The sequence below is a fragment of the Lithobates pipiens genome, unplaced genomic scaffold (assembly GCF_037356315.1).
Source record: "Lithobates pipiens isolate NorthernLeopardFrog02 unplaced genomic scaffold, aLitPip1_a1.2 Scaffold_18, whole genome shotgun sequence".
Lineage (NCBI taxonomy): Eukaryota > Metazoa > Chordata > Amphibia > Anura > Ranidae > Lithobates > Lithobates pipiens.
In genome coordinates this window covers 618,313,102-618,332,241 of record NW_027507758.1, presented here as the reverse complement: position 1 = coordinate 618,332,241, position 19,140 = coordinate 618,313,102, and the positions used below count along the sequence as shown (strand labels likewise).

Sequence of the window (19,140 nt, the reverse complement as noted above, 5' to 3'; positions counted from 1 at the left end):
CTATTTGCACGGTCCCATGTGAGGTGGAACAGTGTTTTGTGAGTAGTGGCGGAAGCCTGGGACAGTAAGTGCCATCTGGGAGTGTATTCAACTGGGCAAAGCTACAGAAGAGACATTGGAAAGTGACTGGTATACCAATGAGAGTACCTTGATTTCCCTTTCCCCTGACCCTGAGCTAAGGGTCCTGTGACTGGGTCGTAGAAGCTAGATGCTGTGGACATAGTATACACGAGAAAGTGGTCCCAACTCTGTGGTGCTCTCTAGGAGAGGAATGAAGGTGCGAGGGGAAGATGGCTTAAAAGAGATGTGCTTGTGTTCCTCGCAGAAATAACAACTACAAAATGTCTACTCTTGCATGTGGCGTTCTGCACAAAAGAATTCTGATAGTATGTCAAATGTGATGTCAGATTTCACAGAAAGCTTCATGGAGTCATAAAGTTAGAGTAAAGAGTGGAAAATGCATTTTATGTGTAGACATTCCTTTATTCATAAATATTGAGGCCTACAGGCGGGGAGGCCAGGAGCGGGCCTATAGCCAGGAGTATAACACAATATGGTGGAGAGCTCCATCAACAATAGGTAGGTGACTGTCCTATCCAAGAAGAAGCAGTGTGGGGACTTCTGCAGTTTGGCATCAACACCTTCCCAGTCGTAGTTACATGTTGGCATAGTCGGCAGGATAAGACAAGCCTCCTGTGCCATGTGTACATGTGTAGGGATCTATGAGTGGATAAGAGGTGGACACCAGGCAATAAGAGTGGGAACAAAATCTAGAACGGGGTAGGCAACCTTAAAGCGGGATTCCACCCTAAAGTGGAACCTCCGCTGATCGGAACCCCCCCCCCCCTCCGGTGTCACAATTGACACCTTTCAGGGGGGAGGGGGGTGGAGATACCTGTCAAAGACAGGTATTTTCACCAACTTCCGGGCATAGACTCCCACGGGAGTCTACGCCATTTCCTGCCCTGCCGCGCTGTCTGCTGGGACACACACGGGTCCCAGTGACAGCGCGGAGATCTCCTATTGCGCGGCGTGGCTCGCGCATGCGCAGTAGGGAACCGGGAAGTGAAGCCGATTCGCTTTACTTCCTGATCCCCTCACCTCGAATGGCGGTGGCAGCAGCCGAGGCCCGAGCGGTCGATAGGCCTCGGCTGCCGGCATCGCTGGAACCCGGGACAGGTGAGTGTCCATTTATTAAAAGTCAGCAGCTGTAGTATTTATAGCTGCTGGCTTTTAATATATTTTTTTGGGGCGGAATCCCTCTTTAAAGAGGTGGATATCTACCTGAACAACATGAGAGAAGCCAAAGAACACAGGGCACTGTCACCTCCTCACACCAGTTTTAAACCTCTAATTGCCGTACTATTGTGTCTAAATCGTGTGCATTGCACGGGAATCATGGGTTTAAATCAAGTGATGAAAAGGCAACATATCTCCTCCTCACCGCCAGTCAAACACACTCAGATCGCTTTTTAGAGGAGCAGCAGTGCTTGCTGCGCTTGTAAATGACCCCTTAGTTGCATTTGGCAGGGGAACTCTAAAGCCTCATACATACGATTGGATTTTTCGATGGGAAATGTGTGATGACAGGCTGTTGGTGGAAAATCTGACCGTCTGTACACTTCATCAGACAGTTGTTGTCGGATTTTCCGCGGACAAATGTTGGATAGCGGGTTTTAACATTTTCCGCAGACAAATCTCTGTTGTTGGATTTTCTGAGTGTGTGTACACAAGTGCGTTGGACAAAAGTCCAAAGTACAAACACGCATGCCCGGAAGCAAGGACGAGCTGGAAGCAGTCGGTCTTGTAAACCAGTGTTCGTAATGGAGAATTAACATTTGTGACGTAGCAAATTATGAAATTTCAAAATGCAGCGCACAATTCTCTTCTTCTTTAATGGGATAATAATGAAGCTTTGCTGGTGATACTGATGGAGTTATGGGAAACAGCTTTTCAAAGCCTTTTTTTTTCTAGTGATATCAATAAGAATATTTTTATGCTCTTTTTTGGGGGGGAGGGGCAAGTTACCACAACACCATTATCCCATAGTTTATAAGATCAAAGATACAACTATGTTGGTGTCCCTTGTTCATTTTACATTGTATTTTTTTAAATGTAACTGCCTACTCCCAAACTGTTATTTGAAGTACAACACATAGCCAAGTATTATTCTCCACAATTTTTTTTATTGTGCATTAAAAAAAGAAAACAAATAAAATTAGACATGCTATCTGCCAATAGAACTTAACCAAAAACTGGAAAATTGTATACTTACCTTTCCGTAATTTTCCTTTCCTGTCGCATCTTCATGGTAGCATACACAACCTGATAGGACCACATAGCTATAAGATGACAAGATGGCCCCCGCCCCAGTATTCTCCGTATATATGAATCACCTTCAATGGGTGGGTCGTTGTATGCTGCCATGAAGATGCGACAGGAAAGGAAAATTACGGAAAGGTAAGTATACAATTTTCCGGATTCCTGTCGCATCATGGCAGCATAGACTCTAGGGAGTAACTTGCAGACTGGGTGGGAATGCACGAAAAAAAAAAATGTATTAACAAGAAACAGAGGAGTTGGCCTGGATGACGGCCCTTCCAAAGTCTAATGTTGAAAGTCGTGCAGAATCCACCTTATGCGATATAAAGGTGTTTCTGGAAGACCAGGTGGCCGCTTTACACATAGACTCTGCTGAGACCCTACAATAGGCCGCTCAAAAAGTTGCCACTGCCCTGGTGGAATGCGCCTTTAAGCACTCAGGAATTTGTAGTTCACTCAGTGAGTAGGCCTTTTTGATAGAATTTACCAGCCATGAAGCGATGGTGTGAGCCGATGCGCCTGACCTTTCCTACAGCCATATGGAACAATTGAGAGGTTTTCCGATCTCCTGATCGACTCGGTTGCTGAAAGATACTTTAGAATGTTGCCCCTGACATCCAGAGGATGAGGATCACCTTGATCTGTGACAAAGGCTGGAAGGTTGATCTCCTGATTAAAGTGGAAGGAGGAGGACACCTTAGGTACAAAATGGTCCGAAGGCCTTAGAACTATTCTGTCCGGATAGACGACCAGGTATGGTTTTTTGGCCATCAAGGCTTGCATCTCCGAGACTCTCTTTGCTGAAGTTATTGCAATAAGGAATGAAACCTTGAGCGTCAGATCCCAAAGGGAGATGTTGTCGAGCGGAGAGAACGTTTCCTTAGACAAGACTCCCAAGACAACTGAGAGGTCCCATACCCGGACCGGGAATGAAGGTTTCCTAGGTGGCCTTAGTTAAGGAAGGCCCTCTGAAACTGGATGACTAAAGGATCATGTGCCCATTTGACCCTGGTCAGAGCGGATAAGGCTGATACTTGGACTTTCAGGCTACTGGAATGAAGCCCTTTCTCTAGGCCTGACTGCAGGAATTCCAGAATTTAATAGGCCTGCCTACGGCTGCGAGTGCCACTGCCAGTCTGCAAGCGCCTCCTGCCGCTAGGTAGACCCTTTTCATATCCGTGTCAATCCTCCTATCCAGAACATCCCTGAATGTCACAGCATCCTCAATCAGCAGTGTCACATGCCTGGCTAACCACATAAGAGAAGTGTCCACAATAGAAGGAGAGACCAGAGGACTCACTTTAGGCCCTTTGAGGGGATACAATTTGGCAAGCCTGTTATTCAGACTCGATTTCTTCTCGGGTCCCTGGCATTCTTCCTTGATTAAATCGTCCCTTTTGAGGTTCGGGAAGTATTTCTTCCATTTCGGTTGAGCCTCCTGGGGTTCCTCCCAACCGATCGCTTCTTTAACCGATTTGACAAAGGGTTCTATTAGCGAAAAGTCAAAACCGGCAGATGCTTCCAACCCCTCATTATCAGATGGGGGATCCTGCTCTCTTGAAGTACTGGGAGGAGCAGGTGAGGCACTTTGCGTCGACAACTCCGGAGTAAGAATCTGTGGCGCTACAGGCTCTTTAGACTGAGGTTCTCTTTCCTTAGTAGCTTCCTTGAAGCACCTACAGCAGGCCAGTTTGTCGGGGAGAGCTGCGGCCCTGCATATCCAACATGCGTTTCAGGAGGGTCGCACTGGGGATCGCTGTCTATGCACAGGAGATCTTCTATGGTAGGAGCGGCTGTGTCTAGAATATGATCTGGAGCGACTTCTCCTGCGACTCCCTCTATGGCCTGAGCGACTTCTCCTGCGACTTGAGCGGCTCCGTCTGTGGCTGGAATGGCTTCTCCTGCATGAGGTCTCTCTGTGCCTTGATTCAGAGGATTTTGAGGACCTGGTAGGGCTAACCATTTAGGCAGCATTAGGATTGCTCTCTTTTTTTAATCTTTACTACTTACCCAGGTAAATCCTCCCCCCTTACCTAATGGGCTGACGGTGATCTGCTAGGGCAGTGATCTCCGTGGAAAGGAAATAAGGCAAGCCCAAAGAGTTACATAGTGTCAAAAATGTGTATAGGGAATGCAGGGAGGAAAGAGCACAGCAGATAGGCAGTAAACATTAGTATAGTAAAAGGTATCCACTCACCTAAGCAGGATGGATGAAAGTTTTGTAAGGAAGGTCAGAATACTGGAAATCCAGAGTCTAGGTACAAGTACACAGACAAATTCAATGAAATCCCTTTTTAAATCTGCAGCCGGAGCCATGCCCAGGAAGACTGCCAAAGGATACACAAAAGGTAAACAGGAAAAGACAGAGATGGAGACCACTGCAATTTAGCCAAGCCTGTTTAAGGCTTATGTGCAGAGTTTATCGCTAAGCCTGTTTAAGGCTTAAGTGCCAAAGACATTTCCAAGCCTGTTTAAGGCTTATAACAGAAGCCGTATAATACTACTAGAGCCTGTTTAAAGCTCCAACTATAGGCAGATAAAAATGCGAGCCTGTTTAAGGCTTATTCAAGGTCACAGAGCGAGTGCAAAATACCCCTGAGATCACCAGAGTGGGGTTCCTTCCATTTGGCTTTGTTTAGAGGCTGTACCGGTAAGGACTTCCATCCAGGAGAGGCTAGAACCTGGCTGGGGCGAAGCGGTAAGGGGGTGATGATCCGTGCGGTCCCAACAGGTGAGGAAAAGTAAGAGAATACTGGGGCGGGGGCCGTCTTGTCATCTTATAGCTATGTGGTTCTATCAGGTTGTGGAGGCGGAGTCACTACCCAGAGTGTATGCTGCCAGGATGCGACAGGAAAGTGCATTCTATGCATCCAAAAATATAGAAAATATAACAAATTAAACCATTATTATTCAACCAAAAAATAAAACAAAAGCCTCATGTATGGGTCCTGCTTCTTAATATAGGGGGTCAACAATGTCAAGAGTTGGTGAAAGCAGGTGTCCGTCGTCTGGAGATAATTCCAAAAATCATCTGGATTATTCTCCTGGAGCTCCCGCAGCAAAGGCATGTGACATAATTGGTCACGATTAATAAAGCAACCAACTTTTGGTCCAAGAACCTCCTCCTGTTCCTGGACTGGACTTGGGTCAAAGCAATAACAAATAACATGTTATCTCCTCTGATCACGCAACATGGCTGGTTGGCGAACGGCTGCTCAGAACAAAACTGAAAAGCGCGAATCAACACTTAAACTTCTATTAGCAGGAGCCCAAAGGGTGGTGCTAAATAACTGAAAAACCGTGTAGTACATTCTACGTTTGTGTTTGTTGGCCGACAATTCCTTGCCATTTTGTATGCAAGACAAAATCCAGGCACACACCTTCGGAATCCGATCGTGTGTACGAGGCTTTATAGTCTATACTTTGAACTTCTTGTTTAACAAACATCCCTTAACACATTCCCCAGATATTTTCTGAAAGGCATAGTGAGGTTTTTTGAAAATTTTAATTTTTTGGCCACAAGGTTTTGGAAAATGCATGAAAGAAAATGAACATGTATTTTCCTGGTGCCTCCATGGTAGCATACCCGTGACAAGCTCCACCTTGGCTCCTCCCTCAGGACCAGTGATTATTATAAAAGAAAAGGATTAATGCACTCCCAGCATTCTCCTTTTTTTCCTCATACCTCATGGTTAGTGAATGGTGGTGGAAAGTCCCTTAGCCCTGCAGTCGGCAGCTTCCAGCTGGGGTCAAGCCTCTCCCAGGTGCAGTCCCTATTCTTGGGCAGCTAAATGCACTAAGATAGGGAGTCCTTCTGTAGGTCTTTTGGGACAGTAGTTGTCTCTTAACTAAGAGCTCCTATCTGTATTTATATACTGGCATTTGCTCAAACCTGCAGCAGAGAAATCAGCTATATCTATTTTCACTTTGCCTTATTCTTCCATTTCTCTCTCCTGTCTTCCATTCTCTCTAACTTTCCTTTCCTTGCGTTCCTCACTCTCTTTTTTGCTTTCTTGCTCCCCCACCACCTTCTCCTCCTTGTGATATTGTACCTTCATTCCTGGTTGCTATAGTGGGTGGCGCGCGCACCTCGCACCGGCTTTTCTGAGTCCCTCAGTGGTCTGCGCATGTGTGGACATAAGGGAGCTGGCTTGGTAGGCCGGGGCTGAGTCAGGTGGGCCACATAGGTCCTAGTGCTGCCATCCTGGCCTAAGGTTGTGGTGGCCCTCTTGAATAGGAGCACAATTTTATTTTTTTGCCCTTGTTTGTCAATATAATTTTTTAGAGGGTTGTATCTTCCACAAAATGTCCCTCCCCTCTCCATTGTTTATTACTGGGAGCTTTCAGCATGGCACCCTGTTGTCATCTGAGGTGGTTGCCTATGCGGGGAGCTCCTGGAGGGGACCCTGTTTTTTACCAATGGTAAATGTAATTTCTTTCTTTTTTTTTTATTCAGGAATACCGTTTCCTTGCTCCAGCTGAAATACCAGTCGCTAACTCATTTATCTTTCTCTAGCTGCTTTTTCTGTTTTCTGCCTAAAATAAGCAGTACGCCACCTGAACAAGACCCTCTCCAACATTTAAGGTAGGGACCGTTGTCTAGGTGAGTAAAAAAAAAAAAAAAAGAGAGCACTTATGCTGGTACATTTATGTATTTCAGCCTTGTACGCCAGAAGTCCTAGCGGACATGAAGGCGACACAAACAAACCTATGAAGGCCTCAACCAGGGCACACCATCCAACTCAGGATACCATGCAAGTGGCGAGGGTTCATCTGTGAAAAGACAGTTCTTCACATTCACCAACTCTCAAATCCCTAAATGCCGAGCATGTGGGGTCATCCCATTACCAGCCAATTGGTCTGAAAAAGCTGTTTTATAGTCTATGCAGCAGGCAGAGAGTCGGGTAAGCTGTCCTACTCAAAAGATGGGCAGGAGTTACATAGCAGAATGAGCAATAGCAGTTCCATTGCAGCAAGTAGCTCAATCTACTACAGAGAAGTTAATTCTTCCTGGCCCATCCTCGAGAGAATCCTCTCACCGCGCAAGTATCCCTCCTAGATGATAGTGGGCCATCTGAGGATACCTCAGAAGAGCTTGGCCCTCGGACTTCAACCTTTTCCTAGTTCAGCCCTATGTCCAGGCTGTAAAGCCAACTATTGGCTAGAAGGAAGCCGACCCTACATCTGAGACGTCAAAGATGTACTTCCCATTTCTAAAGAAGCAGGTTTCCTTCTTTCGGCTCGATTTCTACTGGTGCGACTTGGGACTGCAAAGTCGCATGACAGCTTGTACCCCATGATTTCCAATGAGTACCATTCATATCTGTGCTACTTCAAGTCGCAGCAACATCAAAGTAGTCCCTGCACTACTTTGGTCCCACTTTGATGCAACTTGAGGTCCATAGAGTTCAAAGAATACACAGGCATTGTTTCAAGTCGCATCAAAATCATGGCAAAATCGTGCGACGTTCAGGTCGCTGAAGTGGAAACATAGGCTTACTCTGATGGCTGATGTTAGAGACATTGTTGAATAAAAAAAAAAAAAAGTAATAACATTGCTAGGAGATCTATTCATTGAGCTACTACATACTTCCCACTTAACGACTGCCTCCTGTAGATTTACTGCTACATGGCGGGTGTGCGCAGAATCACATATATACACACACACGATTCTGCATTTGTGGGGACATGTGTGCGCACCTGCCTGTGCCATGATTCGTGACAGCACATGCCGCTCCAGGTGCCGGCCAATGATTGACTGCCGGCACCCAGTGATCGGCTCTGGGCTTCAACAAACACAGCTCTGTGAATGTTAACAACACAGAGCTGTGTTCAGTGATAGGGGATCTCGTTGTTTGTTCATACCCTGCTAAATAGGGAATTAAAATATTCCCAGTAAAAGCAGCACACATAAACACATGATTAGGTACACATTTAATCCCTTGATCACCCTAGATGTTAACCCCTTCCAGCCCAGTGTCATTAGTACAGTCACAGTGCATATTGTCGTCACTGATCACTGTATTAATATCATTGGCAGTTGGTCAGTTCCCCCCTCCCCCCCAGCATTAGTTTGTGTAAGCATGCCCTCTGCACTATAGCAGTCCCATTATAAGCCGCTGATTGCTGCCATTACTAGTATTAAAAATAAAAAAATTTATTACAGTATATATATTTCATAGTTTGGTTTATGTGAAAGTTCTAGTGCCTACAATCTATTAAAGAGATTTAATTTTTTTTTTTTTTTAATAGGACATGTTTTATTGCAGAAAGTAAAAAATATTACTTTTTCTTCTTTCGTTTATATAAAAAATAAAAGACACAGGAGGTGATCAAATACCACCAAAAGAAAGCGCTATTTGTGTTAAGTGCATGTACATTCCATCTGTGAATTGGGATAAAAAATAAAAAAACTGTGCTGTTTGAATGTTTTTTATTGATTTATAAATGGAAAATGTTGCATGCATGACAAAGGAAACTAAGAGGTCTATTCATAAAAAATAGTTGGACAAATAAGACAACCATATCTCCCAGTCGTGACCAAATCTGGCTGTATTTTAATTAAAACAGTGATTTCCTATGATCGTCAATGCCATCTAGTGGCAATATTGCTACTGACTCTGCCTGAGGTTCCTTTGCTTTGCTGCCCATCTGTTGATGACCTTTCTGGCTTATTTCCTGTCTGCTGATCAAGTGTCACAGTGTTCCGGTCTCTGGTCCTCCGTCTGGAGATCCATGGCCATCTGTACCCTGCAACCAATAGCTGGCACTGCCCTTGTGCCACTCTGTATCCTCACACCTCCTGTTACCACTACCAGGGGTGTTGGACAATGAAAGCCCCCTTTGCATTTCGATCTCCACCAGATACGCAACAGCCACTAGATGAATATGACGATCATATCAAATCACTGTATGAAATGAAATACAAACAATATTACAATAATATTTCAAACAAAAATTTCTACTGGTTTCCTAGATCTACACAATGTTGTTCCCTACCTCTTCCCCAGACGAAGAGACTGCGACAGCAGCATGGATTAGGGACTTAAAGCTAGATCTCACCGACGAAGACTGGTCCCACATGAATATCAAACTCTAAAGGATCTCCTAATGTTAATATCCAAGAAACCAACTATAAACTACGTAGTCGCTGGTACCGCACCTTCACACACCTCCGTGTCATCTTTCCTGCCACCATGGACATATGTTGGCATTGTCAAACCGACAAAGGGACGCTCTTACACATTATGGCGGTCCTGCCCTCGGAAAAAGCCCTTTCTGGGAGGCCATTCCCTAAGCGATCACCCAGATGACAGACCAGGACCTACCTTTCGCACCAGCCACGTTTCTGCTACACCACTTGGACATGCCACCCTCCAACGATAAACGATCCCTTACTCGTCACCTGTTGAATGCAGCCAAAACGCTTATTCCCAGCTACTGGCGTTCTACCAAGTCTCTGGGACTCACTGAATGGTTCCACCGTGTAGACCAGGTGGGAAGAGATGGAAGAACTGGTACACACGAGCATAGAAACTATGACCTCGTACCTTTCCACTAGAGACATGTTGGGTCCTGTTTAAGGACTCTTAAGGGCCTTTATAAACAGCACCTCCCTCAGTGAAGGATCTTTCTTGGTCCTATGCTACACCCCCGCTCGGGAAAATTCCAGTTTAGCCCCACTAGCCAAATGGCAGGCCAGCCAATATCCCTCCGAGGGCTTCCGTGCTCCAAGTCTCCCCCCTGTCCACCTGATCCTATCTACACCCCCCCCTTTTTTCCCTCCCATTCTCTCCCACCCTATACACCTGACGTCAAATCGGACACTCTACTTAAGCCACATTTGTGACCATCAACCCCTCTACCTACTTACTAGAGCTGCATGATTCTGGCTAAAATGAGAATCACAATTTATTTTTGCTTAGAAGATAGATCATGATTCTCGTGGCGTAACATCATCTTTCACATAAAAAAAATAAAAAAATAAAATTGGGCTCTCTTTACTGTTTCGTTGTTTTTTTTTATTATTAGTTGAAGTGAATTTTTCCCCCCAAAATTGCATTTGAAAGACCGCTGAGCAAATGCAGTGTGACATAAAATATTGCAGCAATTGCCATTTTATTCCCTAGGGTCCCTGCTAAAATATAATATATATATATATATATATATATATATATATATATATATATATATATATATATAATGTTTGGGGGTTCCAAGTAACTTTCTAGGAAAAAATATTGATTTTAACTTAAAGTGGGGTGCCCCCTAAAAAAAAAAAAAAAAAAAAAAAAAAAAAAGTCAGCAGCTACAAATACTGCAGCTGCTGACTTTTAATAAACGGACACTTACCTGTCCCAGGGCCCCTCGTTCCCCGCTCCGCTTGCGCCGCCGTCATTCTTACTGTGGGCACGGCCCCCACTGTGCATGCGGGCGCTGTGATACGCCGCACAGTCATGTGGGACACGTGACAGGTCCCAGGATGACTGTGCGGCGCGAGGGGAATTGATGTCACCGGCCCAGTCAATGAAGAAGGCAGTCTACGAGGGACCTTTTTTTTCCCCAATTATTTTATTTTTAAGAATTTTTAACTATTTTTTGGTGGCAACACTACTTTAAGAAAGAAGTGTCAGAAAAAGATTTAGACTTTAAGTGGTTAAACTTCCTGCATTTACACGTTGTGGGGCCATTTATTTACACAGAAGTTCTATCCCTTTGATCTAAGAAGGAAGCTTAGTTACAATGTTGCAAATTAAAAAAAACTTGGCAGACTGCCGGGATGTTTTCTTTTGACAGCTGAGTGAGCAGATAGTTTCTCCACTTGTTTATATAAAGGATCGGCAACCACTGCAGGAGGGATCGTCAGAGGGGTTGAATCGAGATCACGATTTTTTTTAACGATTAATTGTGCAGCTCTACTACTTACCCACAATCCTTGCACTTTTGAAACTTGATATACCAACTGCATGCGCCTAACCAATACCATGTATGTTTAGGTTCGTACAGTTGGGTGTTGACTAGTTTTCAAAGTTCCTGTTGAGGCTTTGTTGGTGGTTGTTTTTTTTTTTTTTTTCCTTCTTTTCTCTTTTGTACTATATCACCGAGACCACGTAATTACGTTGTATTGAGGTCTCTTCTACTCATTTACGAAACAGTTGCGTTTATGTACGATATATACTTAACCACACTGGACGGTTTTCTTGCTTTTGTATGGTTCTCCTGGTTATTTTTCAATAAAAGTTTTATGGAACAAAAAATATATATCTGATGGCTGGCTGAATGCTGATCACTTTTTTTTTTAAATATGCCTCTAAATGTTAGTGAAAGGTTACACCACAAAAGATAATGACTCAATGGTCAACACGGTACAACACTTCATCCATGTCTTTGGTGATCTCTGATCTCCTTATGAACTGTTTCTTACATGATGAAGATCAGCCATGGAGTATATCTGAGGTGTATATCAGGGTGTGCTTCTTCCCCACATGAGAGCTGTGATGTCCAGCAACATTCATATAGAAGACATTTCCCGCACTCAAGGCACTAATACATCTCAAGGGTTGTGTGAGATCCCTGATGTACAGGAAGACAGGACTTCAGTGAGGAACAATTCCCTCACTCAGGACAGGAAAGTGGCTTCTTCCCCGTGTGAGATCTCTGATGTCTGTAAAGATTGGACTTCCGTGAAAAACATTTTCCGCACTCAGGACAGGTATACGGCTTTTCCCCCGTGTGAGATCTCTGATGTGTAATAAGCTCTGATTTTCGCATAAAACATTTCCCGCACTCAGAACAGGAATCCACCTTCTCCCCTGTGTGCAATTTCTGATGTTTGTTAAGGTCGGACTTATGTGAAAAAAATTTGCCACACTCAGGACAGGAATATGGCTTCTCACCTGTGTGAGAAGCCTGATGTGTAAGAAGTACTGATTGGTGTACAAAACATTTTCCGCACTCAGAACAGGAATACATATTCTCTCCTGTGTGCGATCTCTGATGATTAATAAGATTGGACTTCGATAAAAAACATTTCCCACACTCAAGACAGGAATACGGTTTCTCACCCGTGTGCAATCTCTGATGCCTGTAAAGATTGCTTTTTTGTGAAAAACATTTCCCGCAGTCAGAACAGACATAAGGCTTCTCATCCATGTGCAATTTCTGATGTGCGTAAAGATGGGACTTCTGCGAAAAACATTTCCCGCACTCAGAGCAGGAAAACGGCTTCTCCCCTGTGTGGGATCTCTCATGTCTGACAAGTTCTGATTTTTGTACAAAACATTTCCCACACTCAGAACACGAATATGGCTTTACACCTGTGTGCAATCTCCGATGTCCATAAAGATTGAATTTCCTTGAAAAACATTTCCCGCACTCAGAACAGGAATATGGCGTTTCTCCCGTATGAGTCCTCTGATGTATGACAAGTTCTGCTTTTCTCATAAAACATTTTCTGCACTCAGGACAGGAATACGGCTTCTCACCCGTGTGTAATCTCTGATGATCATTAAGATATGACTTCGCTGAAAAACATTTCCCGCACTCAGGACAGGAAAATGGTTTCTCCCCCGTGTGCGATCTCTGATGTCTGGAAAGACGGGACTTCTTTGAAAAACATTTCCCGCACTCAGGGCAGGAATGTGGTTTATCGCCTGTGTGGGATCTTTTATGAACATTAAGACTGGATTTATAACGGAATCTCTTCCCGCACTCAGTACAGGAAAACTTCTTATCTGTTGGAAGGACGGCACCGTCCCTCACAGTCTGAGGTTCCTCAGGATAAGAGGAATACGATGGTCCATCTACACTGTGTGGTGCCGGATGGACATTTGAGGTAGTCGGGTTTTCTCCTGGACTATACTGTGTGATGTCCTCATCTTCTACTTTACAGTCTGGAGACAAAGTGAGACAATCCTCTGAGGGTTTCCTCATCTCCCGTCCATCTACTAAAATAGAAATACAAAGATTATTACTAGACATGAGCTGATTGGTTCCCCTAAACCAGGACTCCGCCCACATCAGGCAGCTTTGTCTCTGAGGATCTTACAATTCCCCCCTCAAGGTAACTAGTAAATGGGTCCTCTGATCTCCTACCAGATCATTTCTTTATTCATGGACCTTAGTCAGAGAGTGAGGAAACAACGAGAACTGTCTTTTATAGGAGTGACAGTGATGAGGGGATTATAGGACGAGTGTCCCCTCCCCCTCTATCACTCATTGCCATCTTCCCAACACAAGAAGTCCTGCACTTCCTTATTTAGTCCATGATTTAGTCATGAATAACAGCGGGGCTGAGCCCCACCAGAGGTCAGAGAGTGAGGATGGGGGGAGAACAACCAAGATGAAGACTGGACTGATCCTGAAGACCCCCATCATTGGGTTATTGACTCCTCCCTTGTTATCACTTTCTGTTTAAGGTTCTAAAGTCTGAGGATGTTATCACATTATTATCAACAGGTAAAAGTCTGTGCTCCAATCAAATCATCAGATATAAAATGTCCAGCTGGTAGACAATGGGTGTAAGAAAAGAGAATACATATTATGTTTATATATAGCAGTTGGTAAAGGGCAGAGAGTAGAAGTCAGGACTATATGATACCAGGACTATGTAATACACAAGATGGACTATATAGTGCAGGGGTCAGGACTACATAATGCCAACATAGATTATGCAATATAGTGCAGGGTTCAAGAGTATGCAAAGTACAACATAGAGTTAATATGTCAGGGGTCAGGACTACATTATATGCAATATAAACGATATAGTGTAATAGTCCAGCCTCACAATATTGGTATTAAGTAACTGGTAATAGCTTAAATGTTTACTTAATTGAGACAAGCTGTAGAAGTCCCACACCGCTGCCTCCCATCTCCTGAGACTGCACTCAGTGACTTGGGTCTGAGACTATACAGACATATCCCTCCACCCGGCACAGCCAGCTAATAACAGAGCAACTAACCCTGGGAGAATTACTCTGTCAAAGATCTTTCGAGACCCGGGCATGAGGCACATTCCCCAGGTGCTTTGGTCGAGCAATGCATATGGTGAAAGTCAACATATTGTTGCCAGCTTAACCATAAATACAGTCTATATACATAAATTGTGTCTGCAGCAAAGAGAAGGAAGATTATCCGAGAGAAATACAGGAATACAGGACGGGGAACACAGCTCAGAAAAGTGACCAGGGGATTACAGGCTATCACCCAGTCCTTGCCCTACTCTAAACCAATCAGTGTGCAGTATGGGTGGAGCAATGTATTGAGGGTTAATGACCCACCTGTGCTGATCTCTGTAGGGGTGTCCTCCTCTATAAATGTAATTGTTATTCCATCCTCCTCCATAGACTGCCGATCATCCCTCACATACCTCTCTTCTTCTTCTATTTTAACCTCAACTTTTATATCTTCACCCTAAATTAAGAGGATGAGAGAAAATATCATCTCTAAACTATAAGCTTCAATATTGTGACATCACATAAAAAAAATCCACACATCATCTCCACAAGTCCATGTTCTAATTGCTCCATCCCACCAACCTTGTCATAGTGAGGGATGGTGTGACCTTCCAGTGTGGAATCCCGGGAATACAGAGGACATCTCTCTGGTGGGTTCCTGGTATTAGGCGACTCAATCATATCCTTGTGTCCTTCTGAAAACTCCTCCATCACTCCATACTCCTCATCTTCCTCTTTATACTCTTCTTTAACAACAATATTATAATCCCCGAGGTTTCCACTCTGAATATATAATAAAACATTCACTGTAACAAACAGGCTGTGTATAGATTACAACTATCAATAATTGTCAATCATCTACCTGATGATGGTGCGGGAAGGTGTGATCTTCCTGTGTGGAATTCAGAGAATGAGGGCATCTCTCCGGTGTTTTCCTGGTATTAGGAGGCTCCATCATAACCCTGTGTCCTTCAAAAAGCTCCTTCATCACACCATACTCCTCATCCTCCTCTTTAAACTCTTCTTTAACAACACTCCCAAGGCTTCCACTCTGAATATATAATTAAGAATTCATTGTACCAAACATGCTGTGAATAAATCATAACTATCAGTGATTGTTCCTCATCTACCTGATCATGGTGGGGGACGGTGTGATCTTCCTGTGTGGAATTCCGGGAATACAGAGGACGGGGACATCTCTCTGGTGGGTTCCCATTACTGGATCCATCTGTAGGAAACACACACACTGACTGAATACATTGTTTCTATGTGTTTATCAGATGATGGGGGGTCTAGGTGGAGCCTCCGTACTGCTCTCTCCTTTACAATAAAGTCTCCTCTTACCCGGTGATGTGAGGGGAGGCTGATTGTCCATCATGACGTCCTTGTAGAGATCCTTGTGTCCTTCTAAATACTCCCACTCCTCCATGGAGAAATAGACAGTGACATCCTGACACCTTATAGGAACCTGACACACACAATGATACAGTCACCATCCAGACACATCCCTTGTCTGTTACTGGATAATGTCCCAGAATTCCCAGCACCGCTCACCTCTCCTGTCAGCAGCTCTGTGATCTTGCTGGTGACTTCTGGAATCTTCTCTTTATTTCTCTATTCTATCAGGGAGTGAGGTGGCGTGATGGTGATATGTTCTCCTGACCTCACAGGAGTTAAACCTCTGTATTTGAACACGAAAAGCAGAATCAAATTAAATTCCCACAATCCTCACCTCACCAGTTAGGTCTCCATTTTGTTAAAGCACCACTAGAGGAATGAGGCATAATTAAATCACACACTACATAGCTTAAAAGCTTGTCGCAGGCATCCTGACATCATTACATACAATGCAGGTCCAACAGTACCTGTTGTGCAGGTGATGATGCCAAGGGTGAGCCCACATTCGAAGAGCATCAGAAAAAAAAAAAAAAAAAAAAAAAAAGACATAGAAGCCAGATTGTTGGACATTGGGAGGAGGAGCTGTGAAGTCATTGTGATGTCATAGGAGGGGCTGACTCTGGATGGAGGAACAGTGGGTTCAGGATATGTGAGGTCAGTGCGATGTCATAGGAGGGGCTGACTCTGGATGGAGGAACACTGGGTTCAGGATATGTGAGGTCAGTGCGATGTCATAGGAGGGGCTGACTCTGGATGGAGGAACAGTGGGTTCAGGATATGTGAGGTCAGTGTGATGTCATAGGAGGGGCTGACTCTGGATGGAGGAACAGTGGGTTCAGGATATGTGAGGTCAGTGTGATGTCATAGGAGGGGCTGACTCTGGATGGAGGAACAGTGGGTTCAGGATATGTGAGGTCAGTGTGATGTCATAGGAGGGGCTGACTCTGGATGGAGGAACAGTGGGTTCAGGATATGTGAGGTCAGTGTGATGTCATAGGAGGGGCTGACTCTGGATGGAGGAACATTGGGTTCAGGATATGCGAGGTCAGTGTGATGTCATAGGAGGACTCTGGATGGAGGAACATTGGGTTCAGGATATGCGAGGTCAGTGTGATGTCATAGGAGGGGCTGACTCTGGATGGAGGAACATTGGGTTCAGGATATGCGAGGTCAGTGTGATGTCATAGGAGGACTCTGGATGGAGGAACATTGGGTTCAGGATATGTGAGGACAGTGTGATGTCATAGGAGGGGCTGACTCTGGATGGAGGAACATTGGGTTCAGGATATGTTCAGGATAATTTTTTATCTTCACTTCAATCATGGAACAATAAGATATTATTTGATTTTATCTATATTTAACATGATTTATTATGACCCATGTATTATATGTATTAATTGTCATTGCTGTTTCTTTCAAATGTAAAGGTCTATTGGACTGTATTTTATATGCACTGTATACTGATCCAAGATTTATTATGCAGAGGCTTGATGCCCAAAATGTTTTATAGCGGACTATGGATTATAAAAATACGAATAAATATAACTTTCCAGTCGCTTGACCAATTTTTTTACTTGCTGTGCGCTTCATCTAAAGTCCCATTTCCCTCCCCCTCCTTCTTATATATATATATATGCGATGCATACTAGCCCATTATGCTTTTACTTTGTAGGGGGAAAAAAAAGAGTAAGTAAAAGCCATCAGGGTTTACTTCCCCTTTAATCCCCCCCTAGCAGGGAACTGCATACGCTCCCTGCTGGGGGGGGGGGCCCAAATCTATATGTATGTGATCGGTCACCCAGCACTTCAGTTGAAAGAAGACAAAGAAATCAATCGAACAGAACAACAAAAATAGCAAAAAAAAAACTCCCAGGCCCTCATTCCTGAGTGCTAGGCAAACAAAACGAAGGGTCGTGTTGCAGATGGGGGCTGCCCGCCAGCAGTGGTTCTGGTTGCACCTAGTGTCCTGCTCCTGCAGACGGTGGCAACAAACCCATCCATCATGAAGATCTGGTTGTGTCTTTCAATAAACAGAAGAGAAATAATATCTTATTACCTCCTTCCAGTTCCATCAATGTCTCCTCTCCACTTTGTATCACATGGAACTTCCTGCCAGGATTGAACTTACTTCCTGTATGTACCTGACATCACTTCCTGTCTTCCATAGAGACTTCCTGTCTGAGTAGATGTGAGATCGCCATCTTGTGGAAATCAGAGGAACTGCAGCCCTGAGAAACGTCTCATATCGTGAACACGGCCTTGTGCTGTGTATATGTACTGTATATCCTTATAGATGGGGTCAGCTCCACTTCCATTTCTGCCTTTCTCAGCCAGGGTCCCTCCAAATGTTTCTATGGGTTCCTGGAGCAATGAACAATTTTTGTAACTGTAACAACTGGCATTAATGATCTGTAAGGTGGTCCTTCTCCCATTGGTCACCAATGTAAGGGATCACTACACTGACTACTGATATAAGGGGGTCCTTCTCCTATTGATGACCAATGTAAGGGATCACTACACTGACCAGTGATATAAGGGGGTCCTTCTCCCATTGGTCACTAATGTAAGGGACCACTACACTGACCATTGATATGAGGGTCTTTCTCCCATTAGTCACCAATGTAAGGGACCACTACACTGACCATTGATATAAGGGGTCCTTCTCCCATTGGTCACTAATGTAAGGGACCACTACACTGACCACTGATATAAGGGGGTCCTTCTCCTATTAAGCACCAATGTAAGGGATCACTACACTGACTACTGATATAAGGGGGTCTATCTCCTATTGAACACCAATGTAAGGGACCACTACACTGACCACTGATATAAGGGGTCCTTCTCCCATTGGTCACTAATGTAAGGGACCACTACACTGACCACTGATATAAGGGGGTTCTTCTCCTATTAAGCACCAATGTAAGGGACCACTACACTGACCACTGATATAAGGGGGTCCTTCTCCTATTAGTCACCAATGTAAGGGACCACTACACTGACTACTGATATAAGGGGGTCCATCTCCTATTGGGCACCAATGTAAGGGATCACTACACTGACTACTGATATAAGGGGGCCCATCTCCTATTGAGCACGAATGTAAGGGACCACTACATTGACCACTGATATAAGGGGTCCCTTCCCAATGGTCACCAATGTAAGGGATCACTACACTGACCACTGATATAAGGGGTCCTTCCCCCATTGGTGACCAATGTAAACGATCACTACACTGACCATTGATATAAGGGGGTTCTTCTCCTATTGATCACTAACGTAAGGGACCACTACACTGACCACTGATAGAAGGGGGTCTTTTTCCTATCGATCACCAATTTAAGGGACCACTACACTGGCCACTAGGAATTGGCTCCAGGTTTCATCTCAGTCGACGTTCAGATTGAGTTTTGATTGTTTGAGGACTTGGAGAATGGCCGAACTAAATGGGTGTTCAGCCGAGTTGAAT

The 19,140-nt window shown here is 44.3% G+C and overlaps 1 protein-coding gene across 1 annotated transcript in view; it reads right to left on the bottom strand.

Annotated features, from left to right (window-relative positions):
• Positions 1 to 15,744, bottom strand: part of LOC143989519 (uncharacterized) — a 64,477-nt gene extending 48,733 nt beyond the window's left edge. The window contains exons 1-6 of the mRNA XM_077489655.1: positions 15,621 to 15,744; positions 15,407 to 15,504; positions 15,139 to 15,327; positions 14,859 to 15,059; positions 14,601 to 14,733; positions 12,127 to 13,268 (exon numbers count right to left, since the gene is read on the bottom strand). Coding sequence (XP_077345781.1) covers positions 12,127 to 13,268; positions 14,601 to 14,733; positions 14,859 to 15,059; positions 15,139 to 15,327; positions 15,407 to 15,504; positions 15,621 to 15,705 — 1,848 coding nt within the window. The 5' untranslated portion in view covers positions 15,706 to 15,744. The remainder of the gene's footprint in view (positions 1 to 12,126; positions 13,269 to 14,600; positions 14,734 to 14,858; positions 15,060 to 15,138; positions 15,328 to 15,406; positions 15,505 to 15,620) is intronic.
• Positions 15,745 to 19,140: the final 3,396 nt, after the last annotated feature.